General features: G+C 46.3%; 1 protein-coding gene across 1 annotated transcript in view; it reads right to left on the bottom strand.

Moving 5' to 3' along the window:
• Positions 1–27,660, bottom strand: part of LOC115333057 — a 47,771-nt gene extending 20,111 nt beyond the window's left edge. The window contains exons 1-9 of the mRNA XM_040221996.1: positions 27,633–27,660; positions 26,989–27,066; positions 15,921–16,007; positions 13,783–13,830; positions 11,798–11,910; positions 7,977–8,051; positions 4,279–4,424; positions 4,173–4,201; positions 1,298–1,406 (exon numbers count right to left, since the gene is read on the bottom strand). Coding sequence (XP_040077930.1) covers positions 1,298–1,406; positions 4,173–4,201; positions 4,279–4,424; positions 7,977–8,051; positions 11,798–11,910; positions 13,783–13,830; positions 15,921–16,007; positions 26,989–27,066; positions 27,633–27,660 — 713 coding nt within the window. The remainder of the gene's footprint in view (positions 1–1,297; positions 1,407–4,172; positions 4,202–4,278; positions 4,425–7,976; positions 8,052–11,797; positions 11,911–13,782; positions 13,831–15,920; positions 16,008–26,988; positions 27,067–27,632) is intronic.
• Positions 27,661–27,794: the final 134 nt, after the last annotated feature.

Here is a 27,794-nt window from a genome sequence, read left to right as displayed (position 1 = left end):
AGAATTCAAAAAGGTATCTCATTTCTAGGGAATTTTCATAGACGGTGCGTCTCTGAAAATTCCCTACAAATGAAAGACCTTTTTGAATTCTTTGTGACGCCGAATTAAAGCGCAGCTCTTGAAGAGGAGGAGGAGGGGCGAATACGAAGGGGAAGGTAGGCCCCTCCTCTCCCTTCGTAACCTTCCCTCCTTCCCTCGTGCTCCCCTCCGATTTAGCGGGACATTTTTGCTATATTTAGCGGGAATATCTTTTGTTATAAGAGGAAACTTTTGTCGCTCAATTTAGCGGTAACATTCCCCGCTAAATTTAGCTATGAAATTTTATACCGATAAAATTTTTCCGCTAAATTTAGCGGAAAATTTAGCGACAATTTCTAGCTAAATGGGAGGCGAGCGGGAGAGGAGGAGGGGTATAGCCTCCTCTCATCCTCCTCCTTCTCCCATCCTCCTCAAGAGCTGCGCTCTAATTTGGCGTTACATGGGATTGTAAACATCTTACATTTTTTTAACATTGGCGTTACTTTTTGTTCGTATGCAGATTCTTTCTTTAAAAACTTTAAATTATTTTTAAAAATCTTTTAAATCGCAAAACATTTCCAGTTCTTTTTTTTTACCAAAGCTTGTATACTTTTACACACAAAAAATATATCATACACCGTGAGTATAGCTTGTTTACAGAAAATCTCCGAATACTTTTGCGGTATTATTGCTTCCATCGTAATGCCATTTCGGCTCTTAGGACGACGGCTTTGCCACTGCAGAATATTGTCAGCGTACAACAACGAAACAAAAATACTTGTTAATTAATATAAATATTGTAGCGAGAAATACTGATTTCTAAAAAAAAGATGTAGCACGAGGCGAAAAAAAAATTATACGTTGGCAAAGTTTTTTTTTAACTGAGAAGGTGGAAACTACCGGGAAAAAGTGCTAAATACTTGCAAGAAGCCACATATGGATGAATGAGACGTTTGTCACAGGTAGGCGTTCTGGTTTACATAAGCCGGGGATCGCACCTGCTCATACATTATATCAAAGCCTCCTCTATACTCCCAAAGCCTGGCAGTTCAATGACGGATCCATAAAGCGTCCGGTCGCAGATTTGGAGCGCGAGGATCTAGAAGCACAGAGCATTTCTCGGGGAGTCTGGTATCCAGCGCACAGCTTTTGCAGCGGCAAGGATCCGAAACATGATTTCCAAACCCGACGAGAAAAAAGCGGCAGCCCGAGGAACGCGAGAAGCACGAGCGGACATTCCATCGCTTGGGACAAGTGCGGACAGAATTGTGGCACCTACACTCTCAGGATGTGCTCCGCCAAGCCTAATTCACAGCGGTAGAGTGGGTCTATGTCGACGACGAGAGCTACTTGATCTCTGCTGCATACTCCACCAAGGAAGGAGTAACCTGAAAGGAATGGAAGTATAGCAGTTACATGATAGGGCTCACGGTTATTTACATACGCGCAAACTGTCACAGATTGAACGCAGTAAAGAAACCTGACGAGGATAGGGCATCCTACCGAACTTCTCTTTCAGAGCGCTGCTCTTAGGCGCCCCTTTCCGGCTTCAGCGGCGTCGGCGTCGCCGTCGCCGTCGGCGTAACCGCGCGGTGTATTATGGGACGCGTGACGTCACTGATGACGTCATCGTCACTTCAATGACGTCAATCGTCAATAAAAACTGCGACTAATTTGGTGGCTGCAACTTTGATTAGTCCAGCTGCATTTTAATGCCGTTAAAACATGTAGCCGGGTGAAGCTGGTATAAACACTGGAAGACTAATCATGCGACGTTAACCTCAGAAACGCAGTGCGCATTTTGCGCCCGGAACCAGCTTAATCCAGAGCGGATTCGATATGATGATTCCCAGCTGCATGACCTCGTCTTATAGCTCACTCTAACGGCCAAACCAAGAAGGAAAGATCAAACAAGAAATTCCAGTTGGATTGGCAAGGCAGAGGACCTCGTACTAAAACGGGTGCCTGAGTTTTTTCATTTTTTTAATTTATTTTTTGTCTCGCGCTTTTTGCTATATTCAGTCGACGTGGAAGTCGACCGAGAACCGAAATCTGCAAAACCAACACTGCTAAAATGTGCCACTCTCAAGAAAAAAAAATTGTTAGAGGGATGAATTACGCTTGCTGTCATGCTCGACCCAGCATTGCTTTCCTGCATGTTGATGTTTGGCGTCACGCGCTTGAGGCCGTCGGTGGGCGCAGATTAAACACGAATGCGGCCTCAGCGTTCATTTGGGACTCGTCTTGTCCTGCTGGAACACGAGTTCCGTCCGCAAACTGCCGCAGCACTCGCGTTCAACCTGAGTCCCGCTACGCTGGCCCCAAGCAGCTGACGTAGAAGCTTAAGCGCTATGCGGAGGGCAAGTTCGTCTGCTTATTGCACAGGGGGTAGCGGTGACGTCAGAACGCCGAGCCCTGATTGGCTGATCCTATCTGAGCGTCGTCTGCTCCTTTGCAACGTCGTCCGCTCGCAACGTCGTCTGCGTCTGACTTAGCTTTCCTGCGACTTTCGGAAGTGCAGAGGCCAGATTCACGAAACGATCTTACGCCAAAAATGTGCGTAAGACAAAACTTAAGAACAAATTCATATTCACGAAACGAAATTTTCGCAAGTTTTGCGCAGGTGACGACGAAATCCTACGACAGCTCCGAAGCTGTCTTGCGCACTTCTTACGATCAAATCAGCATGGCCGACACCGTCGCGGTCGTGACGACCCACGGACGTTTATTTTTTTACGTGCGCTTCTCACGCGTCCCGACTTCAAGCAGCAAGAAAAAAGTAAAAAGTACTTGAAACAGACCACGACGAAAAAGAAAGCTGGATCCAGAAATACCCGGGAAAAGCTCCAACGGCCACGATTCCACCGAACACGACCAAGGCCGTGTTCCGAAATTTACTCGATTTTACTCCAGGGTAAGGGTTTCGTACCCTTCGCGTTCTAAAACCTACTCGCGTCCAGCGTTTTTCAATCTGTGCTGTCACGTGATACGATCCGCCGGAGTAACTCGGATTTATTTGGGTAAGATATGGAACACAGCCCAAGAGAGCACGGCAGATATAGGCCCAGGCATTCCGACTCGGCGACCGTCTGTCCACGACCGGCTGGCGTGTTGAATGGAATATGCCCGCGCGACCCTTGTGAACCCTTCCCGTATTATATTTGATCGCTGACCTCAATTTTAGATTAAGAGGTCAATTTCTTCCTCTTGTTATCTCCTTGTTTCCCGAGGCAATGGTGACTCTCACCGGTGAAAAAGCGGTGAATTTCCGGCAGACGCAGGAAAGGTAAAGCAGCCATCGCTTTGACTAGCAGACATAAAGCAGACGACGTTAACTGCGCCGACCCGCCGACACCGTTAATGAGTGAGGAGTCTCGCCGCACACGAAAGGAGGGAAAAAGTATTTGGGAGGGAACTTGCGGACACTAACACGGTCACTCTCGGTTCTTCGCAAACAAACCTCGGCGCCTCGGGACACCTCGCCAGTGAGTCCTTCGACTTCCGTCCTTGATGCGCGTCTGCTAGTTGTTAGACAAAAACAACGTACCGCTCGAGTTATTTCGTCTGCCCTCCATGAAAGGCGAAGTCGAGCTCGCTCGTAAAGGCCTGCACTTCCGAAAGTCGCAGGAAAGGTAAGACAGACACAGACGACGTTGCGAGCAGACGACATTGCAAAGGAGCAGACGACGCTCAGATAGGATCAGCCAATCAGGGCTGGGCGTTCTGACGTCACCGCTACTTCCTTTCTCATGCGCAGAAGACGAAAATGAGCCCACTTGCGAGGCGTATAGGCCTTGTTATCCAGGAGGTAGGACCTGTATTCCCTGTACAACGTGAAGACGGCAGGTACTCAGAGCGCCACTAGCTACAGCGCCTAGAACGCGCCTCAGACTGGCGTGATTAACCTCCTATTCCGTCCACGCATCGAAAGAGGTTCCGAAGTGGCAACAAATTACATCACAAAAGCCGATGTCTCATGCTGTCGGATGTCGCGATCCTGGCGGTCGGGCGTAAAAGTTCTGGCTGATAAGTTTTCCGCCACTCCTGGATTAGCATGTCAGTATGGACCAGCTCGCCTGTGCAGTTACTTTAGTTCACACCATTCTCTTCGAGACTATGTATGAATAGGGGAATCAGTAACTGAAATACATTACCAGCTTGAGACCGATCCTGGAAGTAGTACCTGTAACAAAAACAGGTCGTTTTCAGTTTAGATCTCGATACAGCCACGGAGATGTCAATTGCTTCTCCATTACTTACGACGTTAGCATAACGATGACCGTAGCATTTTCAAACTGTTTCTGGTTTTCCTTTGCATGTCTCTTTAAACCCCACAGAGCACTATTCCCATCCAACTCGCCATTTGCATCGATGCTGGTTTGATATATCCTCTTCTGTTCAGACTCCTGAAAAAAGCCACATCGTCGCAAGAACATGTTTATCGTTTTCATGTCGTTTTCTTTCTATTTTTGTTTAGTCTCCACATACGCTGAGTACACAGCAAGGGACACTTAATAAGGCGTGACACATGAAAGTTACGTTCTCGGCAGGAGAGATGACGACTTTTCACTTTAGAACCACGGTAACGCTGCTGGTAACATCGCACAAAAGACGGCCTGCCGTCGGACTGGCTGAGGGGTGGTTCTTCCATGTATGACTGTCCCGACACATTGGGAATGCAAAGACTGTCTGCAGAGATGCAGAAATGTACGAAACGTACATTTGTAGGAAACGAAGATACTGGGAGCATTCTTGAGGCGCGCCCGCAGATAATTACGTAATTTCTTTTGTATAGTTTACGAGTAGTGTGAATATGGCTTTATGGTCGTCGCCACTAACGTTATATACTTGTGGGACCAGTTTCGTCTATTTCTAACAATGTCGAGCTCTCCTCGGACGCGTAATTGGATTAACAGCTGCCTGAGAAGACGTTCAACATGTACCATCGAACACGCAGAGTCAAGACGCACTTCAGAGTTCCCTTTTCTTAACACTTTCCGAGCATTCACAACTCGACATTTACGAAGGTATACCTTGAGGCGCCGACGTTCGCACGTTTCCGACTACATTTATTTCACCCGCTTGCGCTATGATAGCGCTCGGATTTCGAAAGCATGCCATTACGCTTGACGAATACTTCCGGTTTGAACACTCAGCGGAATTCACGCTGGGACGATTCGCCCTGTAAATTTCTATGCACGAAAAAAAAAAAATTTTGTTTCAGCTTGTTCGACTTTTTTTTCGCTGGGACCGACTGCGCCGGTCGCAGTAGCCGCGGTTCCTTTGTCTCCAATATTAAATATAGAATTCATCATACTCATAAAATCACAGTGAGCGTTTGGTCCATCGTGAAAGGTCGACCAGGACGACGCTTTTGGTCACTCCCGTCGACGATTCACGAACAAAACACATTTCGCCAAGAAGGCAGAAAGCGAACTTTCCAGCGCTACGACCCTTGATGGGGAGAAGCAAGCTTTTTGGAGACACACACCCTCCGGTTTAATTATTTACGTAATTCTAAGATTAACTAAAGAATAAGGCTTTAATTTACGCTGTAAAGGTGGTTGGACAGCGAAGCTGTGGTATCCCCTGCAACGATTGCCCACTGCACTATAGACCCTTTTGTACGGCAAGCGTCACCAGGTGGTGCTCCAGTCTTCGACATCCCGGAGAACTTTCGGTTTTCAAAATTATAAAGGCCACCTTCACACTGCTGCTTGAAATGACGATGAAAAGTCTAACCGGCTTCAGGTGAACGCCAAAAGAACGAAGGACTGCGAGATATTTTCAAATGTTTCGAGTATTCTTGTAAACCAACTTGCCGCCTCCAAGATGTAATATTGTAAAGCCGAAGGCCCTCGTTAAATCTGCAACTTTGTTATTCGTGTAGCTTTTATGCCTTCTAGCACTGGTGACATAAGCAAGGGCAACAGGTTGGCAAAGATGGTGCGACCCGAAGTCACTTCGGACGCAAGTGGCTGCTCATGTTCGCAAACAGCAAGAGGGTCTATACCAAATGATTGACAAACGAAAGGTAAAGGCACTGTACCAAAACTTTATATATATATATATATATTGTAGCGGCGTGCTAAGGCGCGTGCCGGGAACCACCGAAGACGACGACGAAGCGCGTGCAGACGGCGCGTGACACACTTCTAATTTGGTCTGATTTGGCTGTGGACGTCCTCCTGTAAATTAAAATGTCACATTTGGTGTCAGAAGTGGGATTCCCGGCATTTTTCCTGACGGCCCAAGAAATCATTTTACAAGGCGCAAGGACATTCTCTGCGCGAGTGTCAGCACCTCGTTGAGTGGCGCGGCCCATGCCTGGATTACCACCAACCAGACCACCTTCCTTCGCCATGTTCCATCACTGAAGCAACGCTAGCCGACTGTCACGGTCTCCCCGGAGCCCACGCCACAAAAGCGCGTAAGTGCGCGCTAGGCTTCAATGGTTTTCGGAGAGGTTGTGGCAGTTTTGTGGTTGAAAGCATTCACGAAAAATCATGGTGTTTCCTGTATTAGGCAATGCCGATGCATATCGTTGTCGGTGTTAACTTTTCAAAAGGCGCAAATGAGCTGTGAACTTAGGCACCGACATCTTCTGTGCCGGCATAAGATTTGTTCTTTGACATGTCGACAGGGGTGACAATAAGTGAACCACTTGACCCCCTGGTATCAGGACTCTTCGCATCAATCTTCGAAAAGCGCTAACGTGCTGGACTTTGGTGCTGCAGGCGGACTGTGAGGTCGGCCTGAACCTTAGAGTGTGTGCAGATGAGCACGATGTTTCATGTCAAGAATCTGCATGCTGAAAGGACTTCACTCAAGATAAACTTTTCGAAACAAACAAGTTCAAGCAAACTGTCTAAAACCACAGCAATGGGGCGAGGTTGTGTAGCAGGAAAACGATCCAAAGATCATCTCTTCAAGAAAACAAGTCCTTAGGGGGAATAGTGTAGCGGCGGGCTAAGGCGCGTGCCGGGAACCACCGAAGACGACGACGAAGCGCGTCCAGACGGCGCGTGACACACTTCTAATTTGGTCTGATTTGGCTGTGGACGTCCTCCTGTAAATTAACAATGTAACAATATATATATATATATATATATATATGAAATACTTCGTATGCTGCCGTTGCTGCGGCAGCTCATGCAACCGCAATCTTTACCGCGAAACATATGCGGGGAGCGCTACGTGCTTATCATCGTTCGCGCTCGCCTTATAATCTATCACGTGGTTTTGTCACCTGTTTTGCGGTTTTCTTATTGAAGCAAGTGTTAAAACCACATGATAAATCATAGGGCGTTCACGGACGGTGATTAGGCGCACGCGTGGGTTTCCTGTAGACGGACAAGAAGAAATTCCACCTGGCGAGTTCTATACAGCTTTGCTGTAAAACATAAAAAAAAAAACAAAAAAAAAAACATGCAGTTTGCTCCGAGGAGGCTGAAAGCTTGCATTGTATAGAGGAGCTTTCACTGGCATTCAAAGTTAATGGGTAACGGTCTCTATTCGGGTTTAAGAGTAGCCGGTTTTCAAGAAGCCGCTCCCGTCGGCGGCCAGAATGACTTTAGTGAACGTCGCCAGGGCGAATTCAAAAGGAAACACAGAACCTAGTAAGCATGAGTTGATGCTGCTTGAATACGTCCCTGCTCGTACTGATTGAGCTCTGTCCCCGACGGTGCCACTCGCCGTGCTTGTGCGTTTCGTCGACACTACAGACGATGCCAATAACTAATCGTCTGCATGCAAACTAACGGGCGAATGGCGTTTAGGCAAAATACCCCGTACTGCTGAGGCTGCAACATCACTGAAGTATGGTGCCGATCGCCGAGTGCGTCACGATGCGGCAAGTATACGCTCCCCCGCTCCCCCCCCCCCCCCCCCCCCCCCCCCCCCCCCCCCCATGCGTGTACTCCACTCGGGCTAAGGCGCGAGCGAAAAGGACATCTTACACTTAGGCAGCTGATTCCAACCAGCCTCAAATTGAGTCTCAGATGGTGTGGCAGTCCGCTGTAAGTTGCTCTCACCTACAGAAGAAAAAAAGCACACCAGAGATGTTAATGATATCGACGAGTAATAACCTTAAATATGCCGAGACGGGCAAAACAAATTCCGCCGTAATGAAAATAATGAATTACAAAATAAAAGAAAGCTACATGATAACTGACAGCTATAAAAGAAACCTAGGAGGTTGCCTATTTTTTCACGCTTTTTGCTCTCTGATTGGTCGTTCGGCGTCTATCGATGCAATCTGTTTGGCTGCGAGGAGATAGTGACATGCCTCGGAGGCTTGCACTCGCCCTGCTAATGCGTCATAGCTATAGAGCCCCGCGTGCAGAACAGTTTGATCATCCGCATCTGATCCACATTCGCAACGCTCTTAAATCTTGGTGGACTGGATGAAAAAATTGGTGCATTAAGAAGAGAAGAAGGTTATAACGCGGTTATCTTAATCGAATAATGGAAAATACGAAAGACGCGTTTTCAAAACGGCAGGAAAATCAGTCAGTGAAAATTCGAAGTAATGGGAAAAGAAGCGGTGACTTTTTCAAGTAACGGCCAATTACTTTTTTTTCCTCGAGTAATATAGGGTGTCCAGTGTCACCAGTCTCGATCTAAAATGGACCGTAAAAATCGACGCCTGCGCATAAAAATCTAGACTTTTCGTCAAAGGTGTATTTCACAGGTCGTTTTCTTTCTTGTAAAATTACAAAGCGTAACTCTTTTTGTCTAAAAAATAGGGCCAAGAAACTTGCCACGCTCAACAGTGGGCGGCGACGCAGACGACCAAGTCGAGATGCGGGGTGCGTCTGGCCCGCGTATTGATAGACGGCGCCTGTAGCAGTGCACGAAGGTGAGGCCGACCAGCCGAAGGAAGCAGACGACACGCAGACGGAATCCGTTGGCAGCAAAAGCGTCGTCGTTATGCAAACGCGTTTTTTTTTTCTTCTTTAAGTTACGCTCTTATTGCCCAAATTAATTTTTTAACCAAAGGTACATTTCAAGAAGATTATGTTCATTCGAATAAACCATGGTGGTCGCGAACAATCTCGTTAAGGACGTAGCGCCATCTGTCAATACGAGCGCCAAACCCGCCCCGCTACTTGACGTGGTCGTCTGCGTCGCCACCCGCCGTTGAGCTTAGTGAGTTTCATGGCACTATTTTTTACAGAGAGAAAACTATGCTTTGTAATTTTACAAAAAAAAAAAAAACACCTTTGAAATACACTTTTGACGAAAAGTTTAAATTGCTACGTGTAGGCGTCAATTTTTACGGTACATTTTAGATCGAGCCTGGTAAATTGGGGCACCCTATAAGATAATTAAATACCGTTTTTTAACTAAAAGTAAATGTAGCTGTAATGACCGTAAGCAATTGCTTCTTTTTTCCAGGTCGCGCGTACAAAACTGGTTCCACCTCGGTTAAACGAGGTTATGCCGAACTTCAGCTATCATGCATCAACTTGGACTTTCTGCTGATACTGCTAAGATTGAATGGACGTTGTGGAGGTTGAACATAAGACATTTGTTTAATGTCATACGAAATGACCGACGAATGTAACTTAAATTGTGAGCGATATTTCGGGTTCGTGGAACTTCATTACATACAATCTTGCCACTCAGCCGTAGTGAGATAAGTCTTACTTTGGGTGGAATTTTGTTGTAGGAGTGTTGAGTTTGAAGGTGAAATCCATAGACCAGCTCGGAGCACGGGAAGCGAATGCTTGCGCTGCAGAACCCGGCGATCCCGTGTTCAATCTCCACCTCTACCCGTTTCGATCTTGATGGACATCGTACCGGCGTGCGGTCGTGTATCACTATAGTGCGTGGTGCTCCACGTTAAAGAACTCAGGCTGAAAAACTAAATAAATTGCTCAACTACAGCCGAGAAACACGTCGCCCATTGGAGCTAACTAACCTCTTTCTGTATAAATATATACGCAACAAAATTACAGCTATTAAAATCCAAACACGTTCGTCAGTTCGCGGTATATCTGTTCTAAAACTTTGCGTCTGTAGCCGCGGCTCATACTGGCTATGTATCCCGATCACCTGGCCTACAGAAATGAGATAGAAATATACAACGTTTTGTGTTTCATTTTCCACACGTTGAATGAGCAATTAATATAAGATTTTTTAAGGTTTTCTTTATGTAACAAGATATGCAAATTTACGTAATAATCAAAATGGCAATATTGTCTCATGCAGGCACGCGTCAGAAAGTGTGGGCATGCCCAACTTGAGATGCAGCTGTAATACGCATCGCCTGGATAAAAACTAAATGAGGCGGTTCGACGTTACCTGCTTGGCTCACGTGGGCAGCCCAAGTCCAGGGTGTCCACACAAAAAGAGATGTTAGTGTTTTAAGTTTTCTTTACCCAAAAATAGATTTCACGTTGCCAGACTGTAGCGCTCGCGGTCTGGACCAGATACCAAGGCTTCCAAACTAATCGTTATGTGACTAAAAAGTTTAAGCGATTTTCCGAACTTTCTAATGAGAAAATGGCGGCTGGCGAAACCCAGGAATACATGGGGGTGAATGGCGCGCCAAGTTCCGCGAATTAACCTAATTTTCCCATCGAAAGTTTCAGAAAATTATTTTTAACTTGTTAAAAAGGGAACGATTATTATGAAACTTTAGAATCTCGTCCGGCTACTAGCGTTACTTACAAGTTACATGAGAAGTTGAGGGGGGGGAGGCGGCACTCTGTAGGTTTCTTTAAGGAAAGCTCAGGTTAGCTGCCAAAGGTGGCCCCCATGAGCCACCTTAGGCAGCTAAAAAGGGAAGAGGGGGACTGTTGAGAGCGGGAAAGGGAGGTGCGGGGCCGGAAAATAAAGCAAGCTCTGCTACTACTCAATTCCCTCTACAAATGAACATTTTGTTTCGAGGTTCTTCGTTTAGATGAGCACGGAAGCACCTTTCTTCTTAATATTTTTTTCTTACAAAACCTAAGCATGTAAAATATAGTAACATAAAAAACTGCAGTGCGCGAACGGAACATATTGACAGATGGAACCGCAGAAACAGCTTTAAATTTACTCTTCGGAAAGAAACGTTTTCATAGAATGTTTATTTGTATAACATTTATTATGTATTCTTTTAGATTTCTTCCATTCGCTTAGAACGCAATTGGCAACTATGCGGGCACGTTCCCACGAAAATAAGACGTAAAGCTCCATTGAAAAAAAGAAAAAAAAATAGAGACGGATGCATGGTCACCCCTTACTTGGGACATGTCAGTCCTTTACACGATGGAGTAACCCCATTTCCCTTACAGTCGTAGAGTCTTTCTGAATCCAATGTCACGCAAGTGCGCTGACCCTCAAATATCGCGGAGTCTCTTTAATTCACAAAAAGCAAAGCCTAGACAAATTTGTTGCGGTCTTCGAGAAAATAAGTCGTGGAAAGGTAGGAATCGTACAGGAACATCATGACCAAATCATAAATGCATAATTATAGAGCGATTCATGGTAGCAGCAGGCAAAATAATTTAAGCATATATTTTCGGCAGTTCGTAAATGGCGTAGAAAGCATTAAAGGGGTGACCTTCGTCAAAAAGAGGCAAAATAAGGCGGCAAATCTAGAATAAAATAAACGCGTGTCTTTCTTTTTTAGTATGTCTGGCTTTTCATGCGACCAATCGGGGCCTGAAAAAAGTACAATTCATTATGAGCGACTAAAGATCTACCTATCACTGAACATGCAACAAAGCACACTTTTGTTTGTTGTTCTATATTTTTAACTGCGGGGCTAATGCTTTTTTTCACTTACTCCATTCAGCAGAACAGTCATGTAAAGGCGCTGATCTCCGATAGTCTTAAACAAGTTGCAGTGTGAGTAGTCCGACAAGAGAAATACGTTAACGTAGCGTGTCAGCGAAGAAACTGCATAAAAAAAAGGAAGTAATTGTTAACATGGTCGGTACATATGAAATACTATCCGGAGCACAAGTTCGTCTGCTTCTTTCGGGGTTATGGGGACGTCAGAACACAGAGCTCTGATTGGCTCTGATTGGAAGGAGAGTGGGTACACCTCAAAGCAAGCTGCCCTTGAGGTCTACCCACTATCCTTCATTCAGAGCCAATCAGAGCTCGGCGCCTTTGTGACGTCACCACAACGCCTGCTCAGGAAGCAGACGAACTCGCGCTCCGCATTGTTTGATATTGCCGAGTCAGTTACCAAGGAGACCAGAAAATTAGAATTAGAATTTCATTACATGCATATTGCGTGTCGTCACAGGATAGAAACGGCAGGGACGCATTTCAGCTGTTCTCCTGCCTCGAACGCGAGCTTCTTGGCTTCATTGACATTTAGGCGTCTCGTTAGCTTCGACCGTGCTCGCGCAACCGATGCACGCTGGAAGGCAACGGGACCGTGCTTGAGGCAGGGTGTCCAAAAGAGGCGCCATCGCATGAGAGTAAAGCTCCAAAAAGGCGATTTCCGCTCTGATATGTCGAGAATAAAGGCTGGAACACAAGTGCGAAAAAATTCCGTGCGAAAAACGCACGGAATTGGAAAGATGCAGAAGTCGTCCCTACCAACCCTTTCTCGGAGAACGATATTATTTACTGCGCAAAGATAGCCAGCAGGGTTTCATCGCGAAAGCATTAACTGTCCCATGGAGCGAACCGACGTCATCAGCTTTAAAAGCACGCCAAACGTTGGCCAAACGGCACCTAAAATCTCCTCTCCCTAGTGAAGCCGATTTCCGATGGATTATGCTTCAATTGGCTGGCGTGCGTCATCACAGAACGAGGCTCCCATTGGCTCTCGTGCGGCGTAGTTCCAAAAAAAGCCACCGGAGAAGCCCTCTCCATGCCGGCGCAGCGTACGCAGCGGCGCGGCTGCCGGTAAAAGGAGGCAGCAGTGTCAGCAGAGCCAGAGCCGGCCCGGGCACACTCCGGAGAGGTCGCACGGCCGAGCTCAGCGCAGCGCGGCGTGGCCACTTCGCGAACGCGCCCGCTCGGCCGTCCACGTCACTACGCCGCGGACTGGCTAAGAGGGCGGAAGAACGATGTTCATGCTTTTGCATTCACAACTCAAAAGTGCTTAGGTGTCCTCTGACTTTTGTTTTTGTTAACAGTATATCCGTGATTTCTGTAAAATAAAAATACAATAATGCTGTTTTTTTTTAGGAGATGAACTAGAGTTGTTATGGGATTGTTTTTTGTCTTTTTTTTGCGCGTGTATTTGAGCCTTGAAGGTAGAAACATATGTGAGAGAAACCAATCGGTAAATGTGCGAAATTCGGAACACGCTTAAAATCGTACCACGCTACTATCGAAAAAGTACGAAGGTCAAATTGTTGGATTTCAACAGCAGCGGAGAAGGGCTGTTGTCTGGAGCCCGCGACAAAAGGCAATGAGAATATCTGCTACCTTAAATCATTTTTCTCTTTGATTTCTTTCTTTTTACTTTTTACTTTAAGGCGCACAACTGTGATTCCCGCAGAAAAGGTCAGTGTGAGTGTCTTCTTTCTTGTGTCCGTTGTTGTTTGCGCCTTACACTATGCTTCCTAACCTCAACATATGCTCGGGGAAGGTCTGCCGAAACGGACCAACCGAAGGACTCTAGGGAGACGAAATACGGCTCGTGTTTGTAGACACAAAACAAGTCTCAAATATTACGAACACCAGACTAAACTAGGCTGAAGGAAATAAGAAAACACCCTATTGCCTCGAATTATTTTAAGTCTCGCCCACATTCGGGGTCGTTAAGTTTCGTATCTCATGAAGCCGGTGTCCGAAGTAATCTACCTGAGGGGGGCTTCGTAGGCACTGGCTGCGTGTGGCTGTGGCACATATCTGGAAAAACAAAATGCATTTGAAATTAAAATATTGCGTCAGCAGAAAAACAAATCACACACAATACGAGCTCCTTTCGTTCTCAATTCACTATCATCCGCAAAACAATATAAAATCGATGTAAAAAAAAAACTTTTGTAATTAAATTTACATAATATATTTATTGTGGATAGGCAATAAACACTGGCCGGTCAAAAATAAAAGATATTATTGTTAATCATCTATCTGAAAAAGCTACAATTTCCCAAAAGAGCACAACTAATCAACAAATATATTTCTCGGTTCTGAATCAAGAGTACAATACGCAATGAAGTGGTCGACGTTCGAGTTTTCGATATTAGTGGAACGCTGGAATGTTTTCAGTGTTGCCAGTAGAGCCCTCGGCCTTTCAGACCAAAATTAAAACTTCAATAACTTCGCGAAAAAAAAAATTTAATTGCTGTTCCTGGTTCCTGTGTGCTTACTAGTTCAATGTGTCTATTGATGTGTCGGGTCAATATTAGGGCAAATCGGTGCCTATCAATATTTCGCCGGAGTTTACCGTAGTTTAAGAAATCAAGTGGTTGTGGCATGGCGTAGACTCATTGAACGTTCCCAGGCCACCGGAACTCAGAAGCCTCGTTTCAGAACCGAGTCGCGGCGCAGCAGTCGCAAAGCGCCTACAGTGTAGCGTTCGTTATCGTGCGCAGTCTTAAATCAACTTTAATGGCCTGTGGCGACATTCTTTTTTTTTTTTATTATTAAAGTTATTTCCTTCGTTCCGAGTGGTGTGTGAGTTGCTCCTCGCTGTGTCGTTTTTTTTTTTCTCGCCTCGAAACAGATCGAAGTCGAGTGTTAGGCTTAGCGCCTGAGGCCTTTAGAGTTTGAAACGCAGCACCAACGCAACCGGAGCGAGCAAAGAAGACGGCAATCTTCTTTGCCGAACCAGATTAGCGGCTACTTGATATAAAAAAATCTAGAGAAAATGCACTTTGCTTTCGGTCCTAACTCATCGGCGCCCAGAGCTCCCACCCGCGTGCACCCGCCGTACCCGTGGCAACGTAAAAACGTTTTAAATACGTTTTTTGTAGTTTTGGGCTCATCTCCAAAATGGCCGAGAGATAAATTCCGCCGCGGGCTAAACCAGCCAATCAGAATTGGATTCTGCGGAATTGACCTCCGGTAAGACGACTGAATGGAATTCGATACTCTGGGAACATTCGGTGACTCTGTAGAGCGGCATATTGTTCACCCGAAACCCCAACCAATATTATTCGGTGTCAGAAGGTATCAGTGGTAAAAACCCTGGCTCCTTGAGATGCCGGGGCGTGGTGCTAGTCGGGCTCCTCATTGACGAAAACACTCAAAAACAAACCTACAAGTAGTCGTCCCAGAGTGCTTCGCTGGGCAGTGAACACGCTAAAGTTCCCGCGAGCCTTCGGTTGTGAAAATCACGAAGAGATATTTGCCATAAGCATCGTATTTTGCGGAGAAATCGATAGTCTTCTCGTGGCGCATAATTCGTATATCCAGTGCATAATCCGCCGATAAAACATTCCAATACACAACGCACTCTATATAAAAAAGGCTCGTTTTTGAAGCCTTAAGAAGTCTTTCTGTTTGTGAAGAACGGTTTCGCCTCAAGCACTATCGCCACCTAGCGCAGTAAGACGGTAAAAAGGCAACTGGGCGATGAAGAGCTCTTTCGCATCATAAAAGAAGCTTAAAAGAAGTACTCATAGGTTCTTTACAAAGGACCCTTTAGGGGGTACGTAAAATAACTTTTTAGGGTGCAAATTATGGACAAGCCGAAGAACCCCCCAGAGTTCTTTTACGACCAGATTTGTTGTTAGAGTGTTCCTCGCAAAATGCGTGCTTTATTATTCTAGCTCCCAAAGGTACCTTGCATCATAACAAATTCCTCATTAAAAGAATGTCATTGACAAAATTTCTTACGTGTCATTATATTGAACGATCTTGAAGTAAAAAAGTATTAGTAATATAGCTTGCACATCATAATTTTTAACTTTTAAACGAGTGTAGTCGGTAGAGGAAACAAATATAGTATATTTAATTTAGGGGAGAAACGTCCATCGAAATACACCGCTCACCTGCGTTTGGAATCCTCGGGAGAAAAATTAACAGCAGCAGCAGCAGAGGCGGCGGTCGAGAACTCCATAGCGACGAAAGGTACATGCCTGGGTCAGAAAGAGTATACGTTTACACATTTGTGTCTGAGAGAGGCCAAGCGTGTTCTACCAACACCACTTAGAAGATCAGGCCTGCGTAGCTTTCTTTCTTCCAGCCGGCATCACTAGTGAATCCCAGCAGCGCCACATAGCCTGCGTCAGCAACGTCGACAGCGCGACTCGCGTGCAGCGTCTCACAGCGAGCGCGACGCTAACAAGAGGCGACACCAAGAAGGACGCGTCTACCACTTTGCGGCAGCTCTCGTCGAGGGTGCATTTGCCACTTGGGGAGGGGCGAAGATCCACAAACGATGACGTCATGAGCAGGCCTAGTCTTCTACTGACGGGGAACCCGTTTGTTGTCCCCACACCTCCGTGTTTGCCCAACACGAGGACTGCGGGCATGCCCACAAGCCTTGTGGGCATGTCGACGCCATGATGTTTACGTCGCCTTCTTCAAGAAAGCGCGGGGCACAGTGTAAAGTAACAAAGACTTACAATAAACGAAGTGGCGTTTATTGTGGCCGTATTTCAAAATTTACACGATCTTAAGCGCGAGACACATGCGCGAAAAATCCATCCGATCCGACGTCCGATCCGGGAATACGACTGCCTGATCCGAAAGGTTTGGTCGCCTCAGACATTGGATCGGCAATCCGGCGTGTGTCCGACGTGCCAGATAGTTTCGCACGGCGGACGGACTGTCGGAAGCGTCCAGCCAATGAGAGCATAGGCGTAGACTACGCGGGGGCATCGGGGCGTGTGCCCCCCCCCCCCCCCACGAGCCCGGGCCATGATCCTTAACGGGACGCTGTTTACGTGCCATGTAACGAGCTTCTAGTAGCGGCATGGAAACAAAATAACGCCCACGTTGCCGTTATTGACAAAATACGTGGGAAATAGGATAGCAGCGTGTGTTCGTTAGCTTCAATCTCCAGTTTTTTTCGAAAAGGTAACGCGCAGCACACCCCCCCCCCCCCCCCCCCCACGAGCCCGGGCCATGATCCTTAACGGGACGCTGTTTACGTGCCATGTAACGAGCTTCTAGTAGCGGCATGGAAACAAAATAACGCCCACGTTGCCGTTATTGACAAAATACGTGGGAAATAGGATAGCAGCGTGTGTTCGTTAGCTTCAATCTCCAGTTTTTTTCGAAAAGGTAACGCGCAGCACACACCCCCCCCCCCCCCCCCCCCCCCCCTCCCTTTCGCTGGCGCGAACGTCATGATGACGTACTGGGTCTGGAGGAACGAAGAAGAAAACGGGACGGGCGACGGGAAGCCGGACGCGTGAATCCCGCTGGCCCATCCGAGAAAGATGGCCTCAGCAAAGAATGGACGCGCCAGCTAGAACGAGCTCCTAATTTCGCTCGTGAGAGCTGAACCGTTATCCTGAGACCAGAGATCTGTATGGGAACGCGAACCTCCGCTGGAGCGCTTGGATCTCTTGGGTGAAGCCGAACGGATCGTCGTGTTGCATGCAAGGTCGGAAGCGTGTGTCTCAAACTGTCGCGTGCGGTGATTCGGCGCTGCGTTCGGACTGTCGGATCGGACGTCGGATCGGACGTCGGATCCCACGATTCTGCCGTCCATGTGTCTGGCGCTTTACTCCAGGGCCGGATCCATCTGTGTTAGATCTGGAACACGGCCCTGTTAGTGCCCCAACTCTTTCGAAAGCAATCGTCAAAAAATACGAGCTTGACCCAAATTCGGCTTTTGTGCTGAGCTCGGCATATGCATGGCGGCGCCAAGAGGCCCGGTACCTGTAAACGTCTTATATCTGCAAGCTCGAAAACTTTTTTTTTTGTACAAAAGTTTTGCAAGACAAGAACAGAAAGTAAGAGACACAAGACCGGCGCTACTTTCAGCTCGCTGTTTATTGAAACAACACCAACTATTTATACACCCAATCGGGCTTCTCAAGCAGGAATTCAAATTCTTTACCTGTTAAGTAAACTGTCGGGACACTTATGCATCTGTCACCTCCTTGCATTCTGATGTTGAATGACTCATACAATATTCTCGAGGTATTGTTTCTGCCGGCACATCAAAATACGACGCCACTTTTTTTAGGTTGTGTGAAACCTCTTGTGTGAAGGTGTCACGACAGGTCTCACTTTTCTTTCTGGACCTGGTTGCTTCCCCATAATTCTTTTTCCTCTTAATCTTAGAAACCAGTGTTTCGGCCTCCTCCTGAAGAAAGCGATCAGGGTAGCCCCACGATCTCTGGCGTCCCACCTGAACGATGAACCAACTAGTCCATTTCTCTCTATTGACGAAAACTTTTAAAAGGGGGGAAAATTCGAAAACCCTTACCGCCCAATAAATTCAGCACGATAATAAAAAGGGAAGCACTTTTACTGTTGTGGTTGTTTCAACCGCTCATAAATGGGAGCTACTTTAGTAGAGTATGGATCTCGCAGATTATCAACATTAGCGTCATCGGGATGTCTGGGGCTCCTTAAACAAGTCCTCTTTTCGACTTTTATTTTGCTTAGATATGACGCTTGTATTTACACACTTCCAGCGGAACATAGGGCTGGGCCCGGAATAGGAAGTATTCACTGGCGGCCATAGCTGTGTGCGCGACTGCTGAGCGCGTGCTGATGGCGAGCTTCCACGGTTATTTTGCAACGTGCATTCCACACCATCAAGAGTGCCGGTCTTAGCAGCCTATTAATGTGGAATGCGCCTTACACTGGAAGTTAAACATCGCTCACTGATAGGTAAAAATACTGTAGCTAAAAGAGTTTCATTTTAGAGCGAAACTCTTAAGGCTGCGGTCCCACGGCAGCCATCTTGAATAAGGCTTTAGTTCAACCAATAGATGGCGACACGTACCCGTGGGGTGGCCGAAACATTGGTTCACAGTGGGATGGCTCGAGCACCATCACGTTCCCCCCGTGGCCTTGCTCGCGCCGCTGCCAGCTGTGCTCAGCTAGCTCAAGTAGCGTGGCCCAGCAAACGGATGTATGCGGAGATGCGGTTCGGCGGTTGTAACGGGCTTTCACAACAAATCTTACCAAGAAGGAATCAAATGTTGATTGACGTGTTAATATTCTATCAATGAAAATTTCTTCTGCAGGAATGCACGCTCAGTAGACTCAATCTTCCAAGACACCAGTGGAAGCGGACGTGAAGTCGCGATTTACGGTGCTTACCTCAGCATTTTAATGACGACTAAAATAACGTCACGAAATATTGTTTCACGGGGTCCGGCAGATGTTGTAAAGGTTGTTACATTATAGGTTCCCAGAAAACAAACGCCGTTGCAATATTTTCGGAAGTACCGACACACATAATGTTGTAAGTACAGCTTAGGGGGAATATGATGAAAACCATCAGAAGAAATAGGAAGACGTTTATTTGCAATGATGACGCTATGAATGAACGGCGTTTAGCGACGGCAAGTTATGAGCGTTCGGGAATTTATAAGTTCACGTGATTGCTAACTATGGACATGCGTTTTTGTCGGGAGATGGTGTTGCGGTGATGACCTGATATCGGACGACTCGTGGCAGACGAACATGCAAGTTTCTTCTCAGCGAATGGTAAGTGTCCAGTGTCAAGCACAACACGTGGCTACCGACGTTGTCGACGTTTCGAACACTTACCGCTTTCGACAAAAGTCCTGGCACCTGGGCTAACTTTCTGGAAAGACTCGAAGTCTTCCTTGAGTCCAACGCCATCATGAACAGTAACTGAAAACGATCCACTATTCAATCGGTGGGCGGCGAAGCGTATCCGCATCTGCGGAGTCATGGACGATGCGTACTCTATGTGGTTGGAAGTTTACACGATGCCTGCCACGACGTCCAAACACGTCATTGACGTTCTACGGTCTCTTTTACCTACTTTTGCCCTACCGAAAATACTTTTCTTTGATAACGCGCCAAATCTTGCTTCAAACAAAATAAACAGGTTTTTGAAGGAAAAAAAAAACCGGCATCAGGCACCACATTAGTGCACCATACCATCCTGCAACTAACGGGCATGCAGAACAGATGGTGTGCGAAATAAAAAAAAAGTAAAAGCCGTTTACAACTCCCTCTAACACCGAATTAGAGCTCAGCTCTTGAGGAGGAGGAGGGAAGAGTGCTGGGGGGGGTGGGGGTGAAGTGACCTGGGGGGTCACGTGACCTTGGGGGGTCACGTGACGATGACGATGATGTCATTATTGACGTCACTGTTGACGTCATCAGTGACGATGACGATGCGGACTCCGATGACGTCACTGATGACCTCACCGGCATCCGCATCGTCATCGTCATCATCACTGATAACGTCATCAGTGACGTCAATAATGACGTCACCGGCATCCGCATCGTCATCATCACGGATGTCATCAGTGATGATGACGATGACGATACGGATGCCGGTGTCGTCATCGGGGAGGTCACGTGACCTCGGCGGGGGGGGGGGGGGGGGTCACGTGACCCTGGGGGGTGGTCACGTGACCTCGGGGGTGTCACGTGACAGGGGTCGCGTTACCCTGGGGAGGGGTAACGTGACCTTGGGGTGACCTTGGGGGGTCGTGTGACCTTGGGGTGACCTTGGTTACGCCGACGCCGCTCAAGCCGGGAACGGGCCCCTAAGAGCTGCGCTCTAAAAAAAAGCCCTTTTGAAGCTTACGGAAGAAGCAGTTCGGTGAAGAATCGCCAGGTTGTTGTTCCAGCAGCAAGCGACGGTCTCATCTTACACGGTAAAAACATCCGCCGAAGCAATATTCAGCAGACGAAGAGCCACACCCCTCGATGTCATGATACCATGGCTTACGAACGAAGATCGAGAGATTCCCAGATCGGGAGTAATTGCAGTTTATTCGGTCGGACAACTCGTCTACGTAAGGAATTTCTTCGGAAGTCGGGCCTTCCATGTAAAACTTGAGTAGAAAAGGCTCTATGTTGGTTGACCAGAAGGTGTCATCTCTCTGAATACGTTGGATATCAATGCCCTTGAGTGTAAATATAACTAAATCACAAAACTCTCCTTGTGTATTCTGTAACTGCCCTTGTATTTCATAGTAGAAGCTATGGTGGTGATTTGTACCTTTCGCACCAGGCTCCATTTTCTTATTTTTCGCCTCATACTCCTTTGCGGTTTAAGTATGCTTCAAGAATCTTTTGGAACGGGGACACTTTACGTCAACGAGGCCATTTGTTCGAAGTAGTCAATCAGGGAATTCTGCTAGAAATTCAGTCCTCCTTTTAAGGAATAAGCCGCACTTTTGCACAGTGCAGTTGTAAAGCAGCATCCTCATTGATTCTACCATATACTGTTGCGGGTGAAGAAAGTCTTTGGGTACACGATACTTGAAACAAGTCTGGCACTGTACGTTGTGGTTCGACACCCACTAATGTCGTCGTCCTTATAGAGCCTCATCATTTAATCATTACATCGTCACCTCATATTGCTCTTCATCAACAGTAAGTACAATAGGCTATCGCCATATTACAATCCAAGAATTGAAAAATTGAGTTGTTCAGTCCTTCAACAAGTTTATTATTTATATAATGTTATTACGTTACATTCCTCGAAACGATCGACGTCCATCGTCGATCTTCAAATACTTATACCTGTATATAAATTAGACACACAAGGGGGGGGGGGGGGGAGGGGGGGGGGGGGGGGTCGGTGGCCGAGTGCATGGTGTAGCGCACACCAGCTCGGAGCACTTGGAGCGAAAGCTCGCGCTGCAGAAGCCACCCCGCACCTGCCCGTTTCGATCTGGAAGAGCAGCGTACCGGCGTGCGGTCGTGTGCATCAGTACTGCGTGGTGCACGTTAAAGACGCCAGGTTTGCGGTTGTACCGCACTGGCTAAACTGCTCATCTACAGCTGAGAGTCAGACGCCCACTAAGGCGGACTAACTTCCGGCTGTATAAACATACACACAACAGTTTGCAATTAGACGCATAATAACAAAGAGCACATGCGTGCCGCCTCTTTCCTTGGATGCCTCTTTTTAAACCAGCGCAAGCTCGCGCGTTCTCTCTTTTGAGACGGTTAGTACGGTCGCACATAAAACCCACGTTTCACCTACCCGGCCGCTTCCTCCTCTCATTATGTGTAGTTGGTTATAACTAAATAAGCTATAATAATAATGTATTATTCATATTTACTTTCAGTTTCAGTCAGGGAGAAGGAGTTTTGCGGGAACTAGAGCAAATAAATGAGCTGCGCTTGGAGTATCGGCACTCTCTTCCCCGTCAGTGTTGTGAACGGCGCCATTCTGGTGCTTGTGCAGTGCAGGCGCAACTGCCGATCATCAAGATTTAAAAGTGCGACATCCTCAGCATTAGATTTGGTGTTAGGAAGCTCACGTAATGTTGCTTTGCTTTGTCGCACACTGTTTAAAGTTGAGGACGGAAAAGCGCTTCTTGTGATTTCAGATAAAGCTTCAAATAACTGGCAAACATGATTTTAAGCCACAATATGGCCAAGTGTCGCTACTCTTACGCGTAGCTTATCTAATGACACTATTCATGCTCTTGTTCAAGAGGCTTGTAATACCTGGAGGGGCCATGACGTAAGCCCCGTGGATTCCACGGGGCTTACGTGGACACCTGCCTCTTCCTCATTGTTCCCACTTGTGCCAGTAATACCCTTGTTATACGGGCGCACTTAACTGCAGTTACGCTAAGCCACAGTTAGCGCACAATACTGGCCGACAACATTCTTTGGCTATGCAGTCAAAGCTATGGGCGAACGTGCGCTTGAGCATCTTGAGCACACATCGAAGCAGTGCACGAGCGCTCTCCACTTCTTCTGAAATAGCTGTCTGAGAGTATAGTGCGGTGACTGTGGTGCCACGTAACAGCAGTTAAAGCTGAGTTAACCACGGTTAAGGATGCTCGTGTAACAGGGGTATAATTAGCCACGGTTCAGAGTAACGACAGTTACTCTGAACCGTAGCAACCATGATTTAAGCCATATTGTGGCTTAAAATCATGGTTGCCAGTTACCTGAAGCTTTATCTAAAATCACAGGAAACGCTTTTCCGTACCCCACAAATGTTTAAACAACCCGCGACAGAGCATTGCAATATTGCATCAGCTTCCTAGCACCGCATCTAATGCTGAGGAAGTCGTACTTTTGGATCATGACGATCGGCAGTTGCGTTTGCTCTGAACAAGACCCAAAATGTCGGCGCCCAAAACAATTTCGGGGAACGGAATGCCGATACTTTAAAGCTCATTTAGTGACTCTAGACATGAAGTGAACTCGGGTGCATTATTTTCCTCTTCGTCTTTATTGTTTATTGATTTCAATCATATCGAATAATGAACACATTATATCACGCTACACGTGTGTAATTATTTGTCTTAGATTTATTAATCGGACCCAGTACTTAAACCATTCATTTTTCGATAGTAAATCTTCCAATATATTTTTTAAATGTGGAGGTAAAAATACACGGAGATTGATGATGATACAGACGCCAACGCCGCCCTTGGAAATTTTTTGAACACTAGAAATCAGCAGTTTGTCTGCCATCCGCCAGGTAGCGCAACAAAACACCCAAACAGTTTTTAATTGTTTTTAAAATTAGCTAAGCTCTATACCTATTAAGAAACAAAAGCAAGATCATTGTGAAAATTGAATACATCGCAATGTATGTCTATTCCAAGCAATAAATGTTATTAGATGCCAATAAATCTGTTTGATGTCCAAAAAAGATATGCATAAAAAACAGGTAAGTTTGAAGGGCTCCTGGAGCGTTATGACTTTGAAAATGAAAAAAAGCCATCGTCCACCTCTTGGGCAACCATTGTAGCTCTAAATGTTATAAAAGATTTTGTCATAGCTTAATTATTTCCTCAGCGGCATTTGAAGTACCATGACTCGAAGCACAAAAAAGTGCTACGTTTGATATAAAATATCTAAACAAAAACATTTTACACAACATTAAATTTTTTTCTGCATATTACCCATTATAAGCACTACATCTGTAGCTAATTTCATTGCCCTAGCGCTTGTCATTAAAAACATATTTGTGCTGAAAAATGTCACTTTTAGGGCAATATTTGGAGGGATGAAAAAAACAAAGTAGTGCAAATACCAAAAAAGTGCATCGTTACATTCTGCTCCGACATCATCTTAACAAAACTGCTATATTGGAACCGTGCTATCTTTAATGGATCGTTCATAAAACATGAACTAGCGGAGCAAGTGAGGGTCCGCGCCATCATATTCGGAACGCTACAAACACGCATGAACAGTAAAAACCAACACATACATAATATCAAATGAAAGAGTTTTGCATTGCCTTTCGAATGACATTAATCCCACAAAACAGTTTTTAAAAGGAGATGAGTAATGACCTGCCAAAAAGTACCTAAACTGTCACATTCAGTGGGACCGTGGCCTTAAGCGCCCGCTTCCGGGTTGAGCGGCGACGCCGTTGGCGTTGGCGCAACCGCGCGCGTTGCATAATGGGAAATTTCCCCGCTAACTTCAGCGGAAAATTTTCCCCCTAAATTTAGTGGGGAAATTTTTCCGCTAAATTTAAGGGGTAAATTTTCGATAAATAGGAAGTTTTCGTAGATCGTTCCCGCTGTCCCGCAACGCTCTCCGCAACTCGCTGCAATACCCGGAACTCCGCAGTCGAGGCCATCGGCGCGCAGGCGCAGTAGCGGCTACTTCGTTGCGGAGGTTTTAAGGGAGTGGGAAGCGCTGTCTACGAAAACTCCCTAATTTCAGACTAAATTAGGTGTAAAAGTTTTTGGCTAGATTTCCCGTTAAAGTTAACGGGAGTATTTCTCCCCTAAATTTAGCGGAAAATGTTTGCGAAAATTTTCCGCTAAATGGGAGGGCACCAGCCGAGGAGGAGGGGAGGGTACGGAGGGGTATCTTTCCTCCTCCTCCTCAAGAGCTGCATCTAATTCGGCATTACAGAGAATTGTAAACGTCTTTCATTTTCTATAATGTTAATAAAGTTACCTCCTTTTTGCTACAACACTAGTTATTAGGCCATTCCTGTTCTCCGATTAAAGGCAAAAAATGGCGCGCGTTCTTTTTTTTTTTTACATAGGAATCCACAGGAGCACCGCAAAAGTAGGTTGGTTGCTGTCTGCTTCCGCTTGAGTTCCACAACTGAGGTAATCTAGTAACGTAGGCTCCGGCGCGCCAGCTGTGCGCCGTCGGACGTCACTGCTCCTCGCGCACGCGCAGACCGGCGAGGCGGGAGCGCCAGCTGTGCGCCGTCTGACGTCACTGCTCCTCGCGCACGCGCAGACCGGCGAGGCGTGCGCGGCGGCAGCGGCTCCGGCGCGCCAGCTGTGCGCGTCGCTGCTCCTCGCGCTTGCGCAGCACAGCTCTTTGACAGCCACGCGAAACTGCTCAACCTCGGCCAGCGTAGCTCACGCTACAAAATACATAATGACTTGCGCATTTGACACAGCTTGATTGGTCCCTATCAGCTCGTAGCGTCGGCTGTGTATGGACTTGAGCTGAAACAAAGTATAATTGAAGGATCTGGTTGTGTTTGTATTTGTCCTGCGTGTCTCTTATTCCTTCAATCTTGAATTAATTTTGTCTTGAAACCCCACTCGGTGATTTCGGCTAGATCACTTTGCAAGTGAAACCTAGTAAGCCATCTGTTTCGCTATGACTCTTTGAACTTTAACCACTGCATTCATGAGAAAGTTAACTGACGTCGGGGGAGAACAAAAGAGGGAAGGCATCGGTATGTACAACAAAGGGCAGGCTGCCAACAACACATTGTTGCGGAGATGCCGGAAGTCACAGGAGCAAATTCGAAAGAGAAGTACAAAAAAACAAACAATCGACTAGAGCCATCAAGGAGCAGTTTTGAGTGGAGTAAATCCAAAACCAAAGTAAATGAGAAATCATATACTTTGAGAAAAGTAGTAAGTTGGGTAAAGTACGTCTAAAAACAAAGTAAATGACAAGTTATATACTATACGAAAAGCAGTAAGTACACCGGGTGCAATGTACACCATGTAAAGTACTATAAATACAATGTGGTTTCAGTTAACTACAAGTACTCTTTAACTTTCTTGGTGTCCTTTCATTCCCCTATGAAACTTTTTTTTTTAAATTGGTATTCATTGCCCAAGGATAATCAGGGGTGCATCGGTTATTTCCGGACATGGCGCCAAAGATTGAATATGTCGAGTGGCTTCAGAGTTGACAGAGCATCATTTTGTGATACAAATTTAACTAGACCAAATTTTATATGCGTTGTTTTGTATTTCGGGGGAATCGGTGGTCGAGCGTCCCAGCGCACCGGAGCTCGGAGGGCATAGAGCGAGAGCTTCGGTCTGTTGTATCCAAGGATCCTGGGTTCAATCCCCACCCCTGCCCGTTTCGATCTGGATGAGCATCGTCAAGGTGTGCGGTCGTGTATCACTACTGCGTGGTGCACGTTAAAGACCCCGGCCAAGCGATTGTACTGCACTGGCCGGATTCCGCATCTATACAGCTGAGAGAGAAATTCGCCCATTGAGTCAGACTAACTTCCGGCTGTATAAACGTACAAACAGCACACTTATTAATTATATTGCATTTAAATCAAAGACCCGTAAAGAAAGGAAGATTTAGATGAGGCTCAGCACGAGCAAAAGGTAAAATGCTCTTCGGAGCAAATTCGAGCGTTTAATTAGCTTTTCTTTTTATCTTACACTTCGCTCGTCGTTCGCAAGTTACGTAACGGCAAAACGAGAAATGAAAAGCAAATGAAGCTTTTTTTTAAATAGCTAAAAAATCAAGTTGTATTCTTTTCAGTAGGGGTGCGTATGGCAAAGAGGAAATAATCGAGAAAATGCAGATGAATGAACCGTACTTGATCAAATGAATCAAAGTTTCACGAACCCGCTGAAATTCAAAATGAACCGCGGAGCCAGGATTTCAACTCCTTGACTTCTGCTATATATATATAATTATATAGAATTTTTTTTTTCACATAGTCGGAGTTTTGAGTTTTCGCACGAGTAAGCGACGTTAAAACGATATTTTTCTTCCCCTTACCTGGATTTTTCCGTACCAGCATAGCCACTTTGGGTAGGGATATTTTCGGATTTAACGCGGTGCTTCTATGCTTTCCCGCTATTTAAGCGTGGGCAGCACATAATGTGTGCCCTTTCCCTCAGTGAGGCGCGTTATCAAAGCAGTGACCGCACTTCCGCCTTCACTACGAATCTTATCGGCTTAGAGTGAGCGGTCCCTTGAAGTTATACTTCGGTTCAGCTTCGGTCCGAGCGCGGCCAATGTTATGAGCCGAAGGGCCAATCAAACACCGCAAAAAGCACAGCGTCATGGCGTGCTGTCTGCACTTGATAAGACTAGCCCGCTGAGGAGCACGCGCAGAGAGACGGCGAATACCGGCTGGTCCTATCAACTGCAGAGAGCATGCCATGACGTTGTGCCTCTTTCGCAGTTTGATTGGCCCTTCGGCTCATAACATCGGCCGCGCTCGGACCGAAGCTGAAACGAAGTATAGCATCCAGTTTAAATGTCAGCAAGAACAATAAATACAATGCTTCTGTTAAGAATGAAAGAAGTGCGTGGTCCGCGTCACCTTTATTCCTGGACGCTTTATGCTACCGCAGTTACTCGGAAGTTAGCACCCGAGCTGGAAGGGGTGATCCAGCAACTATTGCACTTTCACTAACTACCGCTTGGAGGAGTGGTGAACAACATGGTAACCGGACAAAAACTCACCGGAAAAAAGCTTACCGGGCTGAAGCTCACCGGTCAAAAGTTCACTGAACAAAAGCTCACCCGTTATTTGACATACCCGGACAAAAGCTCACCTCCTTTTTTTTTTTTTCTAC

Source organism: Ixodes scapularis, unplaced genomic scaffold (assembly GCF_016920785.2).
Source record: "Ixodes scapularis isolate PalLabHiFi unplaced genomic scaffold, ASM1692078v2 PGA_scaffold4__175_contigs__length_147842914, whole genome shotgun sequence".
In the NCBI taxonomy this organism is placed as follows: domain Eukaryota; kingdom Metazoa; phylum Arthropoda; class Arachnida; order Ixodida; family Ixodidae; genus Ixodes; species Ixodes scapularis.
The sequence above is the reverse complement of the archived record's forward strand: the minus strand, read 5'-3'. Positions and strand labels throughout refer to the sequence as shown.